Raw genomic sequence first — 23,427 nt, forward strand, 5'->3', positions numbered from 1 at the left:
ACCGGCGGTCCTTTAAAGCAATTGGAGTCTACATATTTGCCCGACATAAAAAAATAATAAATAAGGGGAATTGGATTAAGTAAAATTTAACAAATTGTTTTTTTACACCAATATTTGTTATAAATATGGTTGTGATTTAGTTAAAACAGAAATTCTGCATTTTATATTTTAAGTCCCTGTAATTGTTGTATAATATTTATCAGGCGATATTTGAGATGTACTAATAAGGTTAAGAATTGTTTTCAAACTAAATGTCTGTTTCCTATTGAAGTGGTAACGCGAACAGTGCTGATATTAGTTAATAGAATCGTTAAATTCATTAATTTGAATTGTAATTGCAGCTATACGTCAGCAAATCAAAGAAAGGGTTCTTTAAATGAATAATATTCACTTTTATTTTGTAGCTGTCCCGCAGTGCAGCTTGTCACGATGATAAAGTTATAATGTTGCTGTGGAAACCTGTGACATTCACGGCTTGCTGGTTTATTTTAATATAGCGAATTTGCCCCGGTAAGGGGTTTAAAATGGTTGTAGAGGTGGAGAGCTTTTATGGGGTGTACATGCTGTACTGCACCAACCCCAAATTTAAGGGGCGCATTTACATCGGATTCACTGTAAACCCTGAGCGGAGGATCGGACAACACAACGGCGGGAAACACAAAGGGGGAGCCAAGAAGACCAGCGGGAGAGGACCCTGGTAATGAACAACTTATCACCATGGAGAAGACTTAGTGCTGTATAGAAGCATTTTCTAAAAAGTTGAATAGAAGGGAAACGTGTGGTAGGAAAAGGTGCACAAGCAGCAGGGATGACTGCAGCCTTAATCAAATTGTCAAGCAAAGCTGACTGTAGAACTTGAGAGAGCTTCATGAGGAGTGGAGTGAGGCTGGAGTCCATGCATCAAGAGCCACTATGCATAGATGTCATCTGGAAGTGGGCTACGACTGTTGCATTACTAGTATCAAGCCACTTCTGAACCATAGACCACATCGGAAGCGTCTTGCTTGGGCTAAAGACTGTTGCTTAGTGGTCCAAAGTTCTTTTTTTTTTCTCAGATGAAAGTAAATTTATTTAAGTCTCGAGAAAGTGTGAAGTTTCCACAGTCAGTAATGTTTAAGGGTGTCAAATGTCATTTGCTGGTGTGGGTCCACTGTGTTTTATCAAGTCAAAAGTCAACGCAGCCATCAACCAGGACATTTTAGCACCTGCCCACAGTGGAACAGTAAAAGTAGAGTTAGCAGCTTACCATGCTGGAACTAAACAAAACAAGTTTAACAGTCTAAGAACAGCCTATTCTGTTTGAGAAATGGTTGTTGGAAATCTGATTTGTGCAACAGTACAGGAGCAGCCCCATCAGCTAGTACACACTGGTTATGAGTCGACCAGACCTGCTCAATCGACTCATATAATCAACAGCTGTGATGTGAGCTGGAAAGCCATATAAAGTATGGTATAGTCTGCACAGAAGGAGCTAGAGTTACTTTTGAGAAGTCACTAGTGTAGATGTTGCAGAATGTCTACATTACTGTATTTGGTCACTATGGACAGTTTACCAGCCTTTTCTACCCCATCTATAAAAGGAAAAGGAACCACTAATTAGATAGAATTTGGCTTGTATTTATATGCTAGGTGTACTGTACAATCACTAATAAATATAGGTATGAGCTAGATGTATCTAATAAACTGAAGTATATTTTAAAGAATTCTCAATGTACTGAAATGCTGTTGTTCTGTGAATGATTGCAGGGAGATGGTGCTAATCATTCATGGCTTTCCGTCTGATATTGCTGCTCTACGGGTAGGTGTGCGTCCTCCTCACACAACATATCTCACAAAGCGGATGTGTTAAATTGGTCTAAAATCAACAACTATACCACAGCTTTCACAGGAAATACAAACCACTTGCATCTTCTGCATTTTGCTTGGTGATTCACTGATAAAGTGATTAAGACACATCAGAGCACAAACCGTGCATTCAAATAAAAGATAGCAATGCCCAAAATAGAATTGAAATAAGTCTACCCATGATACACAGCTCTACTGTCACCTGTAACTTGGTGCATATAAGTTTTCCTATTAGTTCTTGTATATTATGAAGTGCTCTCATAGCATGCTTGTACGTTTTTATTAGGGACGCTCTAGCAAAGGTAAGTGGTAATCTGTCTCTTACTCTCTGACATGCCCTAGCCAACAGCACCTGCCCGAACAACATTAATTAAGTCTTTTCCTTTGCTGCAGTTTGAGTGGGCGTGGCAGCATCCACATATCTCTCGCCGGCTCTCCCACGTGACCCGGCGCACACGAAAAGAGTCCAGTCTGCAGTTTCACTGGCGTGTGCTTTCAAACATGCTGCGGGTGGCGCCATGGAGTCGCCTACCCCTGACTGTGCGCTGGCTGAGGCAGGAATACCGTCTGGAGTTTGAGCCACAGCTGCAACCGCCTCTGCACATCCCTCTGACCTTTGGCTGTGTACGAGCTAAAAAGAAACAACAGCAAGAAGACAAGCAACAAGAGGAGATCCAGCTGGACCGGTGTCTGCTGTGTAGAGGGATTGTGCAGGTATTTTTCCACGCTGATCGCCCCGCAACTTATGTAACAATCCATGATCCATGATCTTGGAGGGCTTCCTGTCCTCACCTGAGGAAGGGTTGTTAATTATTTGATTAGTCTCGTCAGATGTGTTTTAAATTGAGAAAGAGGTCATGTAAGACCCACCACAATAGAGACGTATTATGTAAGACACATCACAACAGAGACGTATTACGTAAGACACATTGGAACAGAATGTTATTTCTTTAAGAGCGTTGCACACAGTAGTCCAGGAATACAAAAAGTGCAAATACATTGGAGTGATTAAAAAATTTTTACAGGATGATTTTTTTAGTTTTTGCCTCATATTGTTTCACAAAAACATTCAATAGAACATGTGACTTATAAATTATACTAAAAAAGTGATTCTCAAAAACAGACTCTCCATATGCCAGGAAGGGTTCAGTGTAGAGACGGGGGAGGGGAATTGATTCAGTTATGAATCGCAATTCTTTTGTTTGCCTATACGTTCTACATGACTTAAATGATTTATTACATTTATAGTAGAGCTACACCGGTGACCGGAATTGGAAGTTTTTCAGTTTAATCATTCATGACCAATCAGCCTTGGACTTGACATTCTTTGTGCTGAGTGTACAAGCTTCTGAGTGGTGCAACAGAAACCCATGGCATTTAGACGTGTCTCAAAACATCATGTGCTGTAATTAGTTTAAAAAACACATGCGTTAGAAGCCGTACATGCTCACAATTGCTCAACAGGCCCTCAAAGGCCACCAAAGACTATAGGTTGTGCACTGTTAACTATTCACACATTAGTAGCCCGTGTGGTAGAAGTGAAGTATTTGAAGTTTAACTGCTTATTTTGTATTGTTTAAATGCTACAATTAGTGAGAACTAATATAAGGAATGGGTTCTATTTAATTGCTTGTGTTCAATTCAGTTGTGAAGTTGTTGAGTAAAGCTAAGGTAACTTAGTGGCAACTTGTTTTTAATGTTCAATGTACTAAAATCGGAAAAACGTAATGGCGAATCAGGATATTTATAAAATCTCACACAATATTAATCAAATCAGCACCTTGTTATCATGATAATTTTATATTGGCTGGTGACTGGTAATTCCCATCCCTAGTTCAGTGTATGTAGGGTTAGGGACATTTCTGAATTGCAAATTAATGTAGTCTGGATTTCTTGATGAAAGCATATATACCCGTTGTGGTTATTTGTATACTTTTTCCAAATTACATCATTTGGTAAATGAACGCATTAAAGTACAGTATTTAATATGTATGGGTCATGCCAGGGTTGGTTTTGAGTGACTTGATTTGTAGAGCAAAATATCAATTAAAAATTTTAATATGCCCAAAAGTCTGGATCCACAGGCAAAATTGGTTTAAAAGTATACATTAGAGCAAATGTGCAAATTGAAAGCCTCTGACTTTAAAGCATTTGTGTATACACTGAAAACAAAGGTGTTGAACATTTCTTAATGTATCAGAACAGATGTTACATGCAGAGATGATTTTGATTTCCTCCTTTAGTGCAACAATTATTTTGGGCCAATTCTCATACACTTTCTGACTCCAAGGTAAAAGTCTAGTGGTTCTATTCAATCTTCTATGGTTAGTTTTAATAAAATCTTGGGTCTAAAATAAAAAATAAGGTAAAATCCAGACTTTTGGGACACTTTATAGATGTCAATCTGTAAAGAATGAAAAGGACGCCTTTGATTGTCTTATATACATTAAAGCACAGTTTAATTCCTTTCTTGGTATATGCCGAATTTTTAAGAAATTTTTGGTCAGATAATGGGGCATTTTTTTCCCACTCTCAGACTGCAGATAGACTGTCTTGCTTCCATCCCTCCTGTAAGATGGTCTGTCATCTGACTTGCTTGGCAAAACATTTCTTAAAGTCCGACCCGGGTCACCTGCTTCCTGTAGAGGGCGAGTGCCCAGGCTGCCGTCACTCATTGCTTTGGGGGAGTTTGATTCGCCACAAAAATGGCTGCTACGGCGACCTAGAAGAGATTACTTCAAATTCTTCTCAGGTAAAAAATAACCCAACACCTGTATTTAGATGTGTATTTATATTTGTCTTTTGTTTGTTTAATCTGCTTTAGCCTAATGTAGCACACCCATGTGATGTGATATCTCCATATCTTCATTTCTTCACACAGAATCATTGGGCAGATGAGTTGCAGATTTGAACAATACTGATGCTGACGACTAATTTTAACAGAAATGGGCAAAACTAAAGGTTTTAACTGCTACCTCAGGCTAAATGAATTTGATCTTGGCTTATCATGAGTATATCATCTAATGTCCTGAATCCACATGTATCAGGATTAGTTTATTGTTTTTAATCATTGAAGGGTCATTCCTTGAATATAAATATTAAGACATGAATAATGCCTTTGTTTTTTTAAATGACATAATGAATCTTGATGTAAGCAATGTTTTTGACATCTCCATATCTTGTACTATGAAAATATTTATTAAGTTTTAAATATATTAATTTATTTTCATCATTAGTTTCATTTGCTTTCGTGTTAGTGGCGTATGTTTTTTTAATTCAGGAATTTGTTTATAATTACTATAATAATAGATAAATAAAAGTGAGCTTAAGTAAGAATAAAGTTTCACTCTAAATGTGATGAACAAATGGCCAAGCAAAGTGTGTCATTGGACAGTGTAGTAAGTGCATTGAATTAGGTCATTATTCATTGTCCATTTACATGGAAACAGGCTGTTATACTGTCTCATGGACACTGTCCCATTTGTGTACTACAAGTGAATACTGTTGGGACATAAGTAGGCTTGCTTTCTCATTCAGAATGATTTGGTCTTTGTCTAGGATCTTCATTATTTCCGATTGTGTAAGAACATTTTTGCCATTTTTAAATATCTTATAACTAGTGTATTTTTACATACAGCCCAATCTCTGGGAATAAAGCGGAATATGTTAAATGTCTATAACACAAATGAATACCAGATGGCATATATGTAGTCATAAATGCTGATGAAAATGTTTGTTTTATATATATTTTTTTGAGCCATACATTTGTGTATTTCAACCAAAGTCATGAAAAAGTGCACATTTTAATGATCAAATTTAAGCTGTGTGGTTCAGAAATTTGTTTTGTAACATTGTTTGTCATGCTATGCGATGTTGGGTTTATTTTCCTCTTGTGGCTGTTTGACACATGGGTTTCTAACACGTTTCAGCTGTAAAAACCTCCATCTCCCTGCATAATCTTGCAGGACAGATTCCAGTGATGTATTTTTTTTTATAGCTGTCATGTCCACTATACGTCTACTTATCTATCTGTTAGAGATGGATATAGATATTCAGTAATAAATTGCGATTCTTTTGTGTGCCGATTCATGCATCGCCACATTGACTCCAAAATTGATTTTTTAAAATAATTTATTACGTTTCCTGTATAATCGAGATCGATCAGCCAGTTACCGGAATTAGCTGGTTTTCAGTTTGATTAATCATCACTTTGATCACTTTGAACCTTGCACCCATTCAGTGCAGAGTTCACAAGCTTCTGAATGTTGCGAAAGAAATGCTTTATTTTTTATTGTCTACTTTTTATAGGTCTGAAAAATGGAAAAACATAAGTTTTTTTTTTTTTTTTTTTTTTAATCAGGAAATGTATCATTTACATCCCCGCACCTAAGTATCATAATATTGTAACGGGTGATGAGTGGTGATTCTTATCCTTACTATCCATCATATCGATTTTATCTAAGAAATGGTTTACACATGCTTAACTACTGAAGTGGTAGAGAACATGCTTATGCTTATGGGACACTGCATTTCCTTAATGCCTAAACACTGCACATATTGTATCAAGTAAAAAAAGGACAAATGTCATGAACTGGAACACAGTTCAGTATAGTGTACTCTATTGTGTGTTAAAAAACTCAAGTAAACCCTAGGGATCACAAATTAGCCTAATCTGCATGTCTTTGTACTGTGAGAGGAAACCTGCAACATGTAACAAACTCCATGATCACAAGACCAGAGCAATGAGTCAAGGGGAGGAATTTATGCTTAGAAGTTTGATAGCTCTTCTCTTTAAAGTACACAAAGAGAAGACTGGTGTACGTAGAATACTGGTGTGTGTCCAGATCTCTGGTTGTTTTCAAACTCTGCCCAATGCCAAGAAATTTTTTTTGGGGATTTTTCCAATTTTCTCCCCTGATTTAGTCGTGGCCAATTCCTCCCCGTCACTAGGGGGCTCCCACATTAAGGCTACTGTTACCACTCAGTCAGGAGGGCGAAGACTATCACGAGTTTCCTCCGAACCACATGACGTCAGCCGACCGCATCTTTTCGAACTGCTTGCTTGAGCGCGAGTACCTCTCATCCCTCCCCCCTAAGAGAGCTCGGCCAATCAGCTCTGTCTAGACCTCAGGCTGTGAGAGGAAAACAGCATCACTCGGGGTTCCAACCAGCGATCTCCGGATGATAGGGCGAGCACTTTACCACTTGCGCCACTCAGAGGCCAATGCCAAGACATTTGACACAATAATGCATGATGTAAGATTTTGTGGCCACACCAACTCACTATTTGTACTATCTACAGTGGTAAGATTCTCCAACCTTGTGGAATTCAAAACTGCATTAAGTATGTATTAAGCTAGGAATAACCTGTTAACTGAAAACATACTGTACAGAAAATGTTTTTGGAGAGAGAAGGGGGTTATCATTTAAGAGGCAAGTTAAATTTAAAAGTGAATAGTATCCAAACAACAGTTAAAAGCTTTTGTATATCTGTCTGTGAAGTGAATTGTGGAACAGATTAGGAGAGGATTTAAAACATCAAATATAAAACAATTCACAAGTCAATATGAAGAGCTTATTTTTACAAAGTACAGGAATGAGGAGGGGTTATGTTAATCATACTGTATAGGAGTGTATTTGTGTTTATTATATGCTGCAAACAAGATAGGATAGATCGTAATGGTGGTGTATATGTTAAAATGTACAGTATATATTGTTGTTGGTCATGCAGCATTCACAAGTTCACTTATTTACTTGACAAGAATCCCGGATCAGTCAAAGTCACTGGTTGCACTCAAACATTACAACAGACAACACTATTAAATTACCATTTAGGCCATACATTAGCATGGTTTAGTTATACAACTCAATCACTTCTCATCTCTCTTCCTCATTTGCGGCGTTCCGCTGTCACTGACATGACGTGTAAGAAGGAGGAAAACAACCTAACTGGTGATTAGTAGTTAGGGTTAGAGATGAGAAACTCGGATCAATTAACGGATCCGCCTCCTTCTGAATCACTCACTAAACAGATCCGAGTCTCTTGAGTCATTTAAGTCACTTGAGTCAGTAGAGATTCTAACTGCATTTCCTATGGTCTCCCCACTAGAGGGCGCTTACCGAATCCCTAGTATACACCGAATCCTTCGACTCATGAACATGCTGAGTCACAGGATGGACTGAGACACATATGGTATTTTGATTCTTTTTTGTTTTTGACCATAAAATGTAAATGACAGAGAATAAAAAATTGATGAAAAAGGAATGCCAAACATTTATTTGACATACATATGTACCTAGAAATAAGTTTAGGCAACATCAAATATAACAAAGAATAAAATAATTATTAATATATCTGCTGTATCTGATATTTTTATGGGTTAAAAACGGATAAACTATCTGGTATAGTTATTTTTTTTAAAGTTTTAGATAGTTAAAAAAATGTCCAGTTGGTAAAGCCAGGATTTGAGCTTGGTTTTCGTGCATATAATACGGTCATTGTATACATTGAGGTAAAGCATCACACCGTTAGCACTGTTAGCATTACCATTCTGGTGAAGTTGTTTTGTGATGGAGACACAAATGCCAGAGTAGTTTTTTCATCCCAGTTTGTCATAATACCCATCTCCATCACATCAACATGTAACAAATATATTTGTTGTTAATAAAAGCAGATTATGGTGCACTACATCCAATCACACTTGGACTCATGAACACACTGAGTCTCTTGGATCCGGCTGTTTCACTCGGGCTGTGAGTCCGGTTCAGATGAATCAGACGAATTAGTACCCGCTAATTTGAGTCTTTCAAATTCCTGACCGTGCAGGAAGTTTTATAAACAACTTAATTGTGTAATTTTTAGTTTGTATTTATGTATGTTGTTGTTAGCAACACGGTAACTTAGGACTCAACTGATCCGAGTAAATGAAGAAAATGATTCGTGATTCGTGAGTCATATAAAGGATCGGGTTATTTAACCCAAATGAATCTGGATTCACTCATTTCTAGTTGGGGTAGTATGTTATTTTCATTCCAAAAACCCTGATTTTATTCATGTTCACTTAAATGCTCACTTACTCCATCAAACTCACTCTTGCGTTGTGCTCAAACTGTTTTTCCTGCGCATGCTCAATATCGCAACACTCAGCCAATCAGAAGCTTTTTTTTTTACATTCTGACGATCTGTTTCCGATTGACTCCCTTTGATGCTTTATGTGTCAACTCACTGCGTATGTGTCAAAGTTACACCCCTATCTCACCTATGCGGTTTGACTCACGGTGAGGCGCGGCGAGGTTCCACGAGCTTCTGCAAGGACCCACCCATAATTAAACGTTTCATTTTTCGATAGGAAAGATTGGAAACGTAATCACAATGCCAAAACTTGTGGTGTATCACGAAGAACCGTACTTACGGCCACCACGTGAAACCGCGTATATGAGATAGGGTAAAAATGTCAGGTATAATTAAGCAACGCAGAACATTTTCTTCGGTTGTTGCGTTTATCATGGCATAAGTTGATTATGCATCTGTGTTATTTTTATCAGCACATCGTAAATGTCTCTCACGCACATGCCGATCAGAGACAGGCACAAGCAGTTCTAATTGGGCTATAACTTAAAGTAAGATAATTAAACCTGCCGTGTTGATTCGAGCTATAAACTAAGACACATGGTGAAGTTCTGTAGTGCCTGAGTGTCCAAAATGCAAAAGTGCTACGTACCATTTTATTTATTTTTATGTCTTATTGTTAATATTATATTTATGGTAAAAACTTTTCACTTTATTTACATTAAAATGGGGAAAGGTGACTTTTATTTTAATACAAGAGAATTGAAAGTCCTGTGCACACACTTTTTTTTTTTTAATGCAATCAACGTTTTCTGTTGGAAAAAAAAACAAAGACGGAATCGGTTGAGAGAATCGTGATTTCATTTCCCATGGAGAAAAACTATGATTCAATTTTGTCAAGAATCATGCAGGCATATTGTATATGTATGCAGTGTGTTTATATATGTATATTTGTGTATGTGTGTATGTAAGTTTATTCTTCCTACTCCTTTTCAAACATATAAATTTTTGCTTGTTTATTTTATTTTTGTTTATTTTATTCTTTTATGTTCAGTATTCTGCTGCTAGAAAGTATTTATGTTTTCCAGGAGACTCAGAGTCAGTGTACCCTGGATGGGGTGCCAATCTAACACAGGCCACACATAGACAAACACACTCACATGGTCATTCACACACTACGCGCAAATTGGGAATGCTAATTAGCCTAATCTGCATGTCTGTGGACTGTGGGAGGAAACTGGAGAACCCGGAGGAAACCCACCAAGCAAAGGGAGAAGATGCAACACTGGAGTGCAAGGCAACAGTGCTAACCACTAAACCACAGTGTCACCTGAATCTAATCTAATCTAATTTTACTTTAAGGTCTGAAGATCAAATCCCAGGGCAGCCACACAAAAGGCTTAACAAAAATGGGCAATGTTTACCATGAATCAAATATGTTTGAAGAACAAAAAAAGATATACCTACTATAAATTATTATTAAACAAAAACAATGTATTTAATGTAAAAAAAATATATATATTTTTTTATTTGTCTGTTTTGCTTTAATTATTAAATATATTACTTTCGTAACACCCTTCCACCCAATCTGTGATGAATTAGCACCGTGTTCAGGTTGTACCCTGCCTTAAGCCCTAAGACTCCTGGGATAGGCTCAAGGTCCCTGTGACCCTAAATACAGGATAAAGCGGTATAGAAGGTGAGTGAGGGATACAAACATACGTGCTCTGGTATAAATACATGAAAAAAACAAAGTTTTAAAAAGAAATGAAGGCTAGACCTGATTCCAATAAAGAACAAGGTACATAATGAAAGTTATTGATACGCAACAGAAAATAACAATTTGTAAAATATTCCCTTTATTTTAACTAAGCTGTACAGCGCCATCTGGTGGTAAAGAATGAAATATGAAAACTTTTCAAATACAAGTCATAAGTAGCTTTTTTCTCTATAGGCTTTATGTAATTTGTACATTAGGGCAAAAATAAAGATCAGCCTCAGGTTTAATATTTAAAAAAACAAAATGTTGTCAGTTTTTGTTTTATTATTATATATATTATTTCCCAACACCCTTCCACCCAATCTAATACTTATTTTTTTGTAGTATAAATCACTAAATCCCTATTGTGAATACATATTTAACCAAGACAGCAGACATTATTTGGAATATACATACAAACATCTATATATCTCCTGAACAGTTCTGAAACAGGACAAAAGTAAGTATAAACAGTTTTAAAATTACTTATTTTTAGGTTATTGTAACAGTTTATTACATGACTATGTTATTCAGGTAGTATACTGTAGGCTGTATACATATAGCCTAACAAATGTGTGTATTGAAAGTAGATTGATAATGCATGTGCGTAAAAAAAAAAAAAAAAGTCAGTTAAATGGGGTTGTGACTCTGCTGTAACTGTGGCTCTGGGAGTGTGTTCACCATAATAACAGGCTGAAAAAAAGTAGCAGAAATGAAATAAGCACAGACAGACACTGAAAGTGAGCTCTTATTAAGTGTAGTATTTCTGGTTTCCTACCACATTGTTCCTCGGTGAGCAGCACTGGATTACTTTGCAGCAGAAGGCAGCCAAGGTGGCAGAGAGAGCGATCTGAGTCAAGTGCACGAGCATCTCTATTCCTATAATATGTTCATGGATGGTCTGGCAGTAAGCAGAATTGATTATGAATAATTATGATTATGATTTATGAAACATGACTTCTATATTACATAATAACCTTATTGTTTTGTCTCTAAACAAAAGAACCAATACAGAAGAGAAAATGTTATTTATGCAACAGTTAATTCCGACCAATTAATTTGACTGGACATGGGGTGTTCCATAAGTACTGATATGGAGAATAACAGCACTGGGACGTTCAACTACATGCATTACTCTGCATTACAGGTGTTTTATTAATTGTTAAACCCTCAACAAGTCTACACCCTACCTAGTTCACTAGCTTTCCATTTTATGCTATTTGGGAGTCAACCCAGGAATAGTTATTTACCTGAGGCTATTCTAAAATGGAATATGTGGAGACAAAGAATTATAGGTTATACCCTGGACGGGGTGCCAATCCATGCCAGGGCACACATATTAGCACATTACATATAACCATAGTTTGAAAACACTAGTTAGCCTAATCTGCATGTCTTTGGACAATCCATGGAGAGAACACAACTCAACACACACAGACCTCAGGTCGGAATCAGACCCTTAGAAATATATAATAGCTCAACATTAATTAAATGGGTAACATTATTCATTTTTAAAAAATTAAAGAATTAGTCTTGTGAAAGCTTCTCATACAACTTAACGATGTTAAGCATAACTTACACAAGTATATCATTAAGATATAGCAATAAAATAACAGCTTCAACCCCATACAGATGTTATATATATATATATATATTGTATACTGTATTTACAGACCTGGGCTATAAAAGTTGTCTTACCCATTGTCTCATACACATGTTGTCTGTTAATGTGTCATTGTGGTAAGGGTCCCAGCAGTAGCGAAACACTGAATGTAGTACCATTAGCTCTGAGCTAATGATAAAGCTGACCCCTGACAACACACATGCAACAATCTGCATCCCCAAGCAGGCCTTCAGCTGTCAATGACCAAGAGAAAATGTTTTTATCTAAAAAAAAATGTACTATGAAGTAATGGTAAGATATAGTAAAAAGTATTCTAGTAATAATGAATGTTTTTTTTCTTACAGTAGGAAGGTGAAGATTCTGTGCTGCTATTGCCACACTACCAGCTATAATGTTCTGCAATATGAAAAGCAAATGCATAACATCACACATTGCATTTGAATCAAAATAAAAAAAAAAAACAAGTGTAAATCCTTACTGCTTACAACTAAAGAGAATATAGTGCTGATGATGATTAGGGTGTGTTCATCATGATTTGTCCAGTTCACAGCTATGGTGCTGAAGTAAAAGAGACTCAGCATAATCTCTGTTATCTGTGAAAAACAGAATCATAGAAACATCATGAGGTCAACATTTAAAAAAACATGAGAATTTTATGTGTTTAAGTGGTGAAATGTCAGTGTTTGCTTTTTATCTACACACCCCTAAAGCTTTTGGTTCTCCCTCCAGGTACTTCTGGGTTTGATAGGGGTTTTTTTGAAACGTTACCTGTACTAGTGCCCCTGAATCACTCCCCGCATTCAGGGCACTAGGGACTATTTTCTCCAACTCACCCTCGTCTGTAAAACATAATTTTAATTACATAAAGTAAAGGTCAGCAGTATGATGTGCAAGTGGACATAATGTCAAACTGTTTTTTTGGTTTTTTTTTAAAACAATGTTTGTTTTTTTTTACAAAATTCTATTTACAGATGCTCTCTGATTATTCAGCAAACAAAGTTACAGGGTGGCACAGTGGGTAGATGAAATTAATCACAAACCTCACAATTAATAACAATAGTTCGGATCATATGTTTCCTGTTCATGGATCAGATCAAGTATAAATTTGTTTTCCATTTATATACTTGTAGTACTTAAAAATGTAAACAGATTTGTTCGTCAGTTTGACAAAGTGAGTCTTATACATCTTTTAAAAAAATATAACAGGTTTGGTGTTTTGGTTCCGCATTACACTATATATCACAATACTAAATTGTTACATTTGAATAGCATTTTTTATACTTTTTAATGATACAGACAATAAGTTTTGCTTTCAATACTGTTGAAAGGAAGGTTTTGCCCTTCTTTCTTTAAACAATAGTGAATGAAAAATAGTAATAATAATAATTTAGATAATTTACATCAATATCATTTTGGTAATAAAACAAAGTATGTGCATATATAACTGGGCTACAGTATGAATTCTACCTGTTTTTTTTATCAACCTGATAGGACTGCATACAGGGATTCTGGTAATGTGATCTGGCAACCCTGTTAAGTATAAAGTGAGCACCTGAGGAATATTAATTCCAGATGGGACGCCAGTCAGCTGCAGGGCAGAATACAAACAGGGTGGCAATCCATTGCAAGGCCAACATGCACACACCACGGGCTATTTGGGAACACCCATTAGCCTAATCGGCATGTTTTAGGACTATAGGAGGAAACCCACCAAGCACAGAAAGAAACCTTGCAAACTCTGTGCACACAAATCCAAGGTGGAAATCACACGATCAACCCTGGGGGTGCAAGGCCACAGTGCTACCCACTTTGCCACCTATATAAACATTACATTTTAAAATTTGCATCTCTCTGGGCCTTCAGGAAAAGGTTCACTTGCTGCCTTGTATATACCACTCAGTTCCAGCCACCATTGTAATAAGACATTAAAATGTATCTACTGTGAGAAGGGACAAATTGTAAAGGCTAGAAAACTGGGTTAGAGCAAGTCCAAAATTGCAGGAAAACTTTGAACCCACGAGCCCATGTAGGCCAATCCAATAGAAGAGCTACTTTAATGCTGGTTCCAATAGAAAGGTGTCAGAACACATAGGTCATGGATGCTTTGGTGGCAAAGAAGGGACTTACTCAATATTAGGCGGGTGGTCATAATGTTATGGCTGGCTAGTGTATGTTGTATATACAGCACAGATGAGAGATTTGTTATGTGTTTTTGGTTTTTGGCTGGCCATTAAGTAGCTTGGTGGTTAAGTTCACACCCCAGCAGTGCCAAACTGACACTAATTTTATATATCATTTTGTGTGACAAATATGGAAAAAGTATATATATATATATATATATATATATATATATATATATATATATTGCATATTTGTCACCTTTAACTTGTATATACTTTTTTTTGCATATTTGTCACTTAAATTATATATATTTATATACAATTTTTTTTAATAATTGTCACACTTAAATGATTCAGATCATCACACACACACACACACACAGACACACACATATATATATATATATATATATATGTGTGTGTGTGTGTGTGTGTGTGTGTGATGATCTGAATTCAAGATTCAAGATTCAATTCAAGATTCAAATAACTTTATTAATCCCAGAGGGAAATTGCTTTAATTCTTTTAAGTGTGAAAATTATAAAAAAAAATTGTATATATATATATATATATATATATATATATATATATATATATGTGTGTGTGTGTGTGTGTGTGTGTGTGTGTGTTAACTTTTGCACGCAACAAACACCCATACAGAAAGAAAGAAAAAAAGGAAGACCCAAAGATATGATACCTAGCACTCCACAGTAAAATCATCACACACTCCTGACTAAACCCCACACCGTTTCCCCTCAGCGGCTCTGCATTACTGAACGTGTGTTCCTGTAGCGTGTTTAGTGGAACTGTGTAAACGGTTACTGATTACAAAATGGCCTGAATGTCCGTCGTCTAACGGTGCAGATTCAACACGCCGCTTTGCTAAACTTAAGCAAAAAAAAAAAATAATAATCCACAGTTTAGAAGTTGGAGAACTTACCGGTCATGTTCGCCTTCTCCTGCACTATTGAATAAGGTGTACAAGATAACCGTTTGTATACAGAAGGATTTTATACAGAGAAGAATGCGGTGTGTCCAGCTCTGCGTCTGCAGCGGATCTCTGCTTGTTTTCGAAATCGTTGTTCCTCTGTTCCGCCCCGCGCCAACTGAAATTTAACCCCGAAAAACACATGGAGTGAGAGAACGTCTATAAAGCCTCAAACGCAACCCTGCTGCACGACAGTGCTGTGAATCCAGCGGACTGAATATGGCGCAGTTGTGCATTAAGTCTGCTCAGTGCTGTGTTTGGATTGTGATTCTGCACTGAATAACCTCAACAACAGCCCTGAAGATAAAAAAAATAAAATAAAATAATGCTGAAAGCATCCAAGATAAGCAATAATATCATTTAAACAGTTCTTTAAGTTAAACTGCTCTTATGTTCTGTTAAGGCTTGAGGTTAGTTTTGAGGCTGGTAACTCTAAATAAACTTTTCCTCTACAACAAAAGTTTTTTTTTTTTTTATCTTCTTTCATCTTTCCTAGGATGGTCTTTATAAAAGACAGCTTCATTATGTTTTTTTTTTTTTCATCTTCTTTCATCTTTCCTAGGATGGTCTTCATAAAAGACAGCTTCATTATGGTCGTTGATGGGTTTTGCAAATGTACAGGACAATACTGTTCTTGCAAGAACTATTCCAGAACAGCAGACCAACTGACTTGTTGTTACTTAATGACTTAATGCCATATGTGTTATTTCATAGTTCTTAAAAAAAAATCCAGTATTGTTCTAGAATGTACTGTAGATCCAAACCTGTGTCCAGACCTTTGACAGGTACTATCTGTCTATCCACTCTATCAAACTGTAAAATAGTATCAATGGAGAGGGGATGCAATACTCACATGCAATATGATGAACCACAATGCAATAATATTTAATTGCACAGTAAATATATACACAGTATATAATGTGTTCATCCCCTTATGATAGTTTTTTAGCTAACATTTTGCCATTCTGTCATTTGTATTGTGTTTTTTCTTTGTGTAGATTTAGCATGAGTATTTACAAACTTTAAGTGCATCCAAATATATAATTTTTACATCTAAAACTAAAGATATTAAAAACTTTTAAAACAGTTTACCTTTATTTGTGGTCAATCGGAATAACGTTATGAGTGGATGAAAATTACTTTTAAACATGAGTCTAAGTGGGATTGGTTATCTTTGAGAACAATTACAAATTCATTATTTTTTTTGCCGAATTTTATTGGTTGGTAACTCTATAGTACATTCAAGGTCTAAAAAGGTAAACCATTTTTTCAGTTTGATTATAATGTTTTTTTAACATTGTATGGAAAAGACATTTACACAGAGATGGAAGTATGGGCATACTGTGAATCTGTTCTTGTCTCCATGCTGAGAAATCTGACCCCAATAAACCTCTGGCATGCGATCACAACTGCAGGGTTCAAACATCTATGTTGCTATAAACTTCTACTTAAATATAGGGAACATTATAACTCGCAGCTGTGCATTAGGAGTAATTTTACTTTTAGATTTAAAGATCAAATTCCAGGGCTGCTAAAGAACCAGAGTTGGATCTGTTCAACACGGTTTGGCATTAGATTAATATATCTTTCAAATCTTCTATGGCTCCATGATTCCAAATGCCATAAATGCTAAAAATGTAAGCCAGTATACATTAGTCTTACAAGGCAAACGGGCACTGGTAATTTTGAAACCTTTATGATTGAAGATTTAAAAAGGAACTAGTTTGTTGGCGAGTATATGCATTATTAAGCTACTATTTACTATGTAAATTCAGAAATCTTAACCATATTAAAAAAAAAAAAAAAGAAAACTGTATGTATTAGTCTATGTAAAAAATCATTAGCTACTCAAACACAATGAACAGTTCTTGCACAATATTCACACAAGTTCACAGAAAATTCCCTTTATTTTTCATGAGCTGCTGTCCATTCCTGAAAAATCCAAGATTCAAAACAGAGATACATTGCCAACCAATGGGAAAATTTCAACCTGTCAGCTTTCAAAGTACAATCACAATTTGCTCACAATACTAGAGATCACCATTCAGTTTAATATATAAAACTATGGTGATGTCGGTTTTGTACCAACATCTCCCCTCCAGTCCATATTTATTTTATTATACAATAAATCTCTAAAATCATTTTGGTCCAACTTATGGCCTTACATAGAGAATCATTATGCTGAAAACATGTTTGATCAAGACAGCAAACAATTTTTAATGTACATACAAGCATCAAAACCTTCCCTTATAACCTTAATTCTAAATTCAGTGCATAGGAGTTTAGAAGTATGTCAGAAAATACTCAATATTTCATAAGTTGTTTTAAAATAGCACAAAGTATTAAATTGTCTTTTTTTTTTTTTTTTTTAGAAAATCAGAATACTAATGGGAAATTTCTTTGGTTAATGAGGTTATTTTTAACAGCTAGTGCATCCGATCTTGCAGGGTGAACTAGGATGAACCCCATTATGGTCAAGGGGAACAGGTTTATTAAAAAAAAAAAAAAAAAAAAAAAAAATTTAGCTGTAGTACTCCATAGAATTTAATAGCTGCTTTTTGACATCTGTACTACACACATGCTAATTAGAATGTTTAAGATCCAGCGGTCACTGTAATAATCATAAGTACCAGATTAAGGACTGTTTAGTTGGGAGACAGTGAACTTAATAATGTTTCATCTTGACCAAACCGCTGGGCACAGACACAATTTAAGTAATTTGAGCAAAGCAAAGAAAGCACAAAAGTATTAACTCGTATTCCAAGGCTGACAAGACAATTCTGTGACAGCAATGTGCAAAATGAAACTAAGCTTTGTTGAATTTGTTTAAATTGCTATTACAATATGTATTTGATCTCCAAAATCCTCTCACCTTTAGTTGTGCAACATACAAAAGGAGAATAGTTAATGCCTGGATTAAATGTCATTTTTTATGGAGCAAACCTTGAAAGGGAAAAAACTAATCCAAAACAAGATATGCTCCATAAACTCATCTAAGTGCATCAACCTAGATTTAACCTGCGCAGATGATGAAGATGATGTCCCTTGATGGATTGCTCTGTTTGGATCCTCTCTATCAAAGAGCCTGGTAGCCATCTGTTCTCCTTCTCCTACTGATGAGATAAGCCACAACTACGATGATGATGAGGATGAGCAGCACCACACCTACGCCAATGGCCACTCGGTAGTCTGGCTGGTCTGCCTTGCACAGGTCAACTACAGTAACAGACAAACAGACACCTGACTACTTAAACCCAAGCACAGAACATAAAAACCTTTCCCTCCCACTGAAAGATTCAGTTTTAAAAAAAACGTTTGCGCACTGAAACAATCCGGTAATATTAGTTATGAATAAACAAGGAAGGAAAATGTAAAAAAAATTAAAAAATAAAAACATACAGTATATTTAGGCAGAAATCATCAGCAAAGCTATACAATTTAATAAAGATTTATCTCTGTAATATCTTTATACTTCAGATTATAATAGGGTGAAAAGCATAACAGCACCCTGGAAGACTTATCACACACTGTTGGACTAGAGTCAAAGACTTGCCAAAATGTCTTTCAAATACAATGTCTTTTTTTAAATTAAATTTTGCAAAGGGAAAAAAATAAATTTATTTTTCTTTTGTACAGATACTTTGCTAAACTGTATAATTAATACAACCATTATTAAATTAAGATGATGACAACAATTATGGAAAAATACTCACGGGTACCAAACTGGTTGTTGGTAAAGTTAAATGCCTGCATCCTTTCTTGATGGAATTCCAAGAAGGCACCGTCACCCAAAAAGACTGACTCAGACTTGCAGGAATAGGAGTGACTTATTGCCATGCTGAAAAGCTGCACAGATTCGTTCTTCTTCAACAAAGAATGTGAAACTGAGGTAAAAAAAAAAGAACAACAATTATTAATATTTGAGTGCAGCTAAAATTACTACAGTTCCCTGGATGTAATCATGCATATCAGCCTGAAGCTTGTCCTATCTGAATCTGTGACTTTCTGCAATTTTCCACCAACAGTAATGATACTGTAGTTCGCACAACACTTTTTTTTTTTTACTTGATTTCATATACATTTATTTCTTCTACAAACTGATAAGATCATATTATCAAAACCAATATCAGTTTCCTTAAATGCAGTGCATGTTGTTGTATCATTGTGACACCACAGCAAATGATTCCCTCTATACATGCAGGCAAACTGGTTAAACAGCAAAGTGTTTATTATTCTGACATCACGTTTCATTTCCTCATTCAGCAATACACCTGCCCTAGAATATCCTGCAAAGTTTATCTTTGTATAAAATATATATTTTTATTTAAACCCACAATCAATGCTTTTTTAAAATCAGGAAACAAAAAAAGGCAACAATTCCGGCTACTTGTTAAAGGAAAATTAAAGACAATGAAATTTAGTGAGGCATTAACTTGTCTTTAGTGCACATGTTTATTTACTCTGCTTATCCCTTTTTAAAAAGCAAAGTTCAAGATTTAAAAAGCAAGCATGATCTGGTTTAAGAAGATGAAGGCTGATACTTAGCAGTGCTGATGGCTATCTTTTTGGCATCAGGTGACCAGAAAAACATGGCAGCATAATGAGCATTCAGCTAATCATACCCCCACTAAAACATGTGATTGAGGGCCCTGTATACTGTACTTTGGTAAATACACATGGAAAGGAGGTAATTAAGTGGTGTTTGTGGTGAATTGGCAAAAAAATTCAATAATAAATCAGAACTAACTATGTAAAAAAGTTTAAAGCAAAAATAAGTTAAATGATCTTGGTGTCGTTAAAACTGAAACAACGTTGCACCTACCTCCAGGCTTGAAGGCATAGGTGAGATTAACAGCCACAGCCTTGACAAAGACCACATTTGAAGTGTCATTCTGTGAAAAAAAAAAAAGTGCAATATGAAAGCAAGGCCAATCATGAGCATGCACACCCAAACCCACCCAGCCAAACACACACACAACACAAATCCTAATGGGTGGGTGAATCAGATGATGATTCACACCAGAAAAGTACTCTATACTACATGTGACTCTGGCTTGTTCAGCTATGACAAAGAGCTTGCCATCCTGCTCAGTATAACTGAAAGAAAAAAAAAACAGAAAAAAAACAACATAATCCTGATATCACAAAATGCGGCAGTGGTGGCTCAGATGTTTAAGGTTCTGGGTTGCTGATCAGAGGGGTGCGAGTTTGAGCCTGCCACCGCCAGGTTGCCACAGTTGGGCAACCTGGCGCCCAAGGCCCATAACCATAAAACAATACAAAATCAGTCTGCCTAATAAAAGGTTTGGGCATTAGGCTAGCAGCCCAAGACCTACCAATTAAAAACAAATTAATTAATAATAATTTTAAAAAATAATAAATTCAACAATGGCACTGGGGAAACAAAATGTAAATATATTTCATAAAATACATTATTACTAAACACCATCAAAACCCCTCATCATAATATAAAAAATTAAACATCTGAAGCCCAATGGAGTACGTTTCTTCATCAACTAATCTATGAGGTGCTACTACACTTCCTAAAATCGTAAAAAAAATACTTCCTTTTTGCATAGCAATATGCATCAACAAATAATCTATATCATCACTGACCAATGTGCAAATTGATTTATGTTTGTTCATTCAATTTTATTTAAAAGTTTTAGTCCAGGGTGATAGAAATCAAAATGCGTAAAGAGACCTTATTGTGTGGCTTAATACAATACACCATTGTCAACTAATCTAATTTTAAATATGATGGATTACTATTTAAATATAAAACCTTGTTGACACAAACATTTCATTAAAAATGTGACTTTTGACATACCTTGAAGAAGGTCAGAGAGATGCTTCCTTCTTTTACACTTATTTTAAGACTGGCAGTATTGTCGTCACATTTGCCATCATTGGGGTGCTCACCACCTGGAACAATATAGGTGCCTTCCATCTACAAAATAAACAAAATATATTTATTGATAAGATTCACAAAAAAAATATTAAAATTCTTTAGAAAGGACTACTGACATTTAAGGGTATAAAGATAATAATAATAATAATAATAATAATCACAAAAAGTAACAAAACATAAAATTGATTATCATACAGACAATTTCCCCACCTGACTGTTGTTGACACGGATCTGAATTGCCGCCTGGACCATCACACACAGCTTCTTTCCATCCTTCAAGGTGTAGTTGCCCACGGTGATGTTGGTTGGTGGTGTCGGTCCAGGTGTGGTTGGGTGTGGACCAGCAGTAGTTACATTAGGGGTGGAACTAGTTATATTGTGGGTAGTCGGAGAAGGAGTAGTTATATTGTGGGTAGTCGGAGAAGGAGTAGTTATATTGTGGGTAGTCGGAGAAGGAGTAGTTATATTGTGGGTAGTCGGAGAAGGAGTAGTTATATTGTGGGTTGTGGCATTGGCGGTAGTTGAAGATGGAGTCGTTACATTGGTGGTTGTAGTCGGGGTAGTTGGAGGAAGAGTAGTGATGTTGGTATGAGGAGTTGTTGTTTTTGGAGTGGTGGTTGGTAAGGGAAACGGAGCAGGAGGCAGCATGCTGGCAATTGGTTTAGAGGGTCTAGCATCTTTCTCAGCAAAAGTGAGAGCTAAGGGAAAATGAAGAGAATACGTCAGGGCGTTCTTTGTGTATATGTAAAGCAAAAATGCAAATAAACCTCAACTACATTTAACACACACACACATGCGCAAATGCAGCTAAAATAGTCTTGTGCCACCATTTGCCTAGACAGTGAAGTGTATCTGATACTTAGTAACTTTATTGCTAAGGTTGTGTTGTTTATATTGTGTGTATTTAATTGAATTTTGAATATGTGAATTTTGAGCCACCAACTGACAGGAAATGGGTGTATAAAAATATGTGAATCTGCAGATTGTATCCTACTCTCTGTTCAAGCTCTATCACGTGAGAATGTAGCACATGACCTGACGAAACTTTCATGGCATTTCCCACATACACACATTTCCTGATTTAAACAAACAATTATATATAAATATATGTAGTTTGTATGTAAATGTATGTGTGTATCCACACATACATACAAACAAACTACATTATATTTTAAGTATTGTGTACAACACATACACCCAGTTCCTTTAGTCCAGGGCTGCTGTAATAATTTTTATCTGTCGCTTTATTGCGTTGATTGCAGCGTTTAACATGGCTTCCAAGACGAAACAAACACGACGCTTTCCTTTTTTCCCCCCCCCTCTTGTTTTTAAATTGCACTTACAAAAAAAAACAGCTCTTTAGTCTAAAACAACTCTCACATTGTCTAAAAAATTAAACCTTTTTAACAGTATGCTAGATTTCAGATTAAAAACAAGGCGCATCCTGAAAAAAGGCCAGAATTTGCTTTTTCAGGGATAAAACCCTCAGACACACACACACATCAAGTTTCTGTCGTTCGTTTTGCAAACGGTAGCGCGTGACATGTTGTTCACACGTCGAGGATTTCACACGGTGTCTGTTTGTGTGCTAGAAGAAACACGTTTACACCGTCAAGTGTACTGATTTAATCTTTGGGAAAAGTAAACATGATTTCACCACAGGTCGCCTTAAGTAATTAACTACACTGTAAATCTCGTCTTTTACCTGTCGCCAGCGCGAGGACAGCCACTATGAAGCGCGCGGATCTGAGTCTCATGTCTGCTGTTTGGTCCTTTCGGCGGGGGAAAGAAGCAGCTGCGTTTTCAGTAACTCGTCGTTTTGCTTTACGGAGAACAGCACCGAACTTTGAGCCCCTGCGTCCTCTGCTCAACTGCCAGAAACGAAACTAGAATAAGTAAGGAAGTAAGATCACGTTACCGACCGGAATTGCACAAGCCGAGTTCAACCCGTGGCTTTATGGCGCGACACGTTGAACTAAACGTCTTTCATATCATTCAGAGGAAAACGAAAGTTTTAAACTAGACCAAGTTGCTGACTTTAGATTTAGGCTCTGGATTTTAAGTACTTTTATTTTTTTTTAAACGACGTTTACTGTTTGTATTATTATTTTTA

At 36.2% G+C, this 23,427-nt stretch overlaps 3 protein-coding genes across 3 annotated transcripts; 1 reads left to right on the plus strand and 2 right to left on the minus strand.

Moving 5' to 3' along the window:
• Positions 1-272: 272 nt before the first annotated feature.
• Positions 273-5,090, plus strand: slx1b (SLX1 homolog B, structure-specific endonuclease subunit). The gene is made up of 5 exons (XM_053500342.1): positions 273-697; positions 1,747-1,798; positions 2,239-2,559; positions 4,382-4,597; positions 4,727-5,090. Exons 1-5 carry the CDS (start codon positions 525-527, stop codon positions 4,754-4,756), a joined length of 792 nt encoding a protein of 263 aa, XP_053356317.1. The 5' UTR covers positions 273-524; the 3' UTR covers positions 4,757-5,090.
• A 5,660-nt stretch (positions 5,091-10,750) lies between these two features.
• Positions 10,751-15,573, minus strand: si:ch211-212k18.8 (uncharacterized protein LOC100001422 homolog). Its single transcript, XM_053512507.1, has 7 exons — positions 15,356-15,573; positions 13,000-13,136; positions 12,783-12,890; positions 12,640-12,693; positions 12,372-12,530; positions 11,452-11,574; positions 10,751-11,366 (listed from the first exon to the last, which is right to left on the minus strand). The coding sequence occupies exons 1-7, from the start codon at positions 15,360-15,362 to the stop codon at positions 11,304-11,306; spliced, it is 651 nt and encodes a 216-aa protein (XP_053368482.1). The 5' UTR covers positions 15,363-15,573; the 3' UTR covers positions 10,751-11,303.
• A 1,718-nt stretch (positions 15,574-17,291) lies between these two features.
• Positions 17,292-23,207, minus strand: cd68 (CD68 molecule). The gene is made up of 6 exons (XM_053500965.1): positions 23,020-23,207; positions 21,525-22,012; positions 21,234-21,353; positions 20,226-20,295; positions 19,117-19,287; positions 17,292-18,619 (listed from the first exon to the last, which is right to left on the minus strand). The coding sequence occupies exons 1-6, from the start codon at positions 23,069-23,071 to the stop codon at positions 18,480-18,482; spliced, it is 1,041 nt and encodes a 346-aa protein (XP_053356940.1). The 5' UTR covers positions 23,072-23,207; the 3' UTR covers positions 17,292-18,479.
• Between the last annotated feature and the right edge of the window lie 220 nt (positions 23,208-23,427).

This window comes from Clarias gariepinus, chromosome 1 (assembly GCF_024256425.1).
Source record: "Clarias gariepinus isolate MV-2021 ecotype Netherlands chromosome 1, CGAR_prim_01v2, whole genome shotgun sequence".
NCBI classification, from domain to species: Eukaryota; Metazoa; Chordata; class Actinopteri; order Siluriformes; family Clariidae; genus Clarias; species Clarias gariepinus.

Coding starts and splice junctions, on each gene's coding strand:
- slx1b (XM_053500342.1), top strand. CDS start 525: ATGGTTGTAGAGGTGGAGAGCTTTTATGGGGTGTACATGCTGTACTGC. Junction 698..1,746: donor ACCAGCGGGAGAGGACCCTG/GTAATGAACAAC, acceptor GAATGATTGCAG/GGAGATGGTGCTAATCATTC. Junction 1,799..2,238: donor CTGATATTGCTGCTCTACGG/GTAGGTGTGCGT, acceptor CCTTTGCTGCAG/TTTGAGTGGGCGTGGCAGCA.
- cd68 (XM_053500965.1), bottom strand. CDS start 23,071: ATGAGACTCAGATCCGCGCGCTTCATAGTGGCTGTCCTCGCGCTGGCG. Junction 22,013..23,019: donor TGTCCTCGCGCTGGCGACAG/GTAAAAGACGAG, acceptor ATTTTCCCTTAG/CTCTCACTTTTGCTGAGAAA. Junction 19,288..20,225: donor CTATGCCTTCAAGCCTGGAG/GTAGGTGCAACG, acceptor TTTTTACCTCAG/TTTCACATTCTTTGTTGAAG.
- si:ch211-212k18.8 (XM_053512507.1), bottom strand. Junction 12,694..12,782: donor GCACTATATTCTCTTTAGTT/GTAAGCAGTAAG, acceptor TTCATATTGCAG/AACATTATAGCTGGTAGTGT. Junction 12,531..12,639: donor AGAATCTTCACCTTCCTACT/GTAAGAAAAAAA, acceptor GGTCATTGACAG/CTGAAGGCCTGCTTGGGGAT.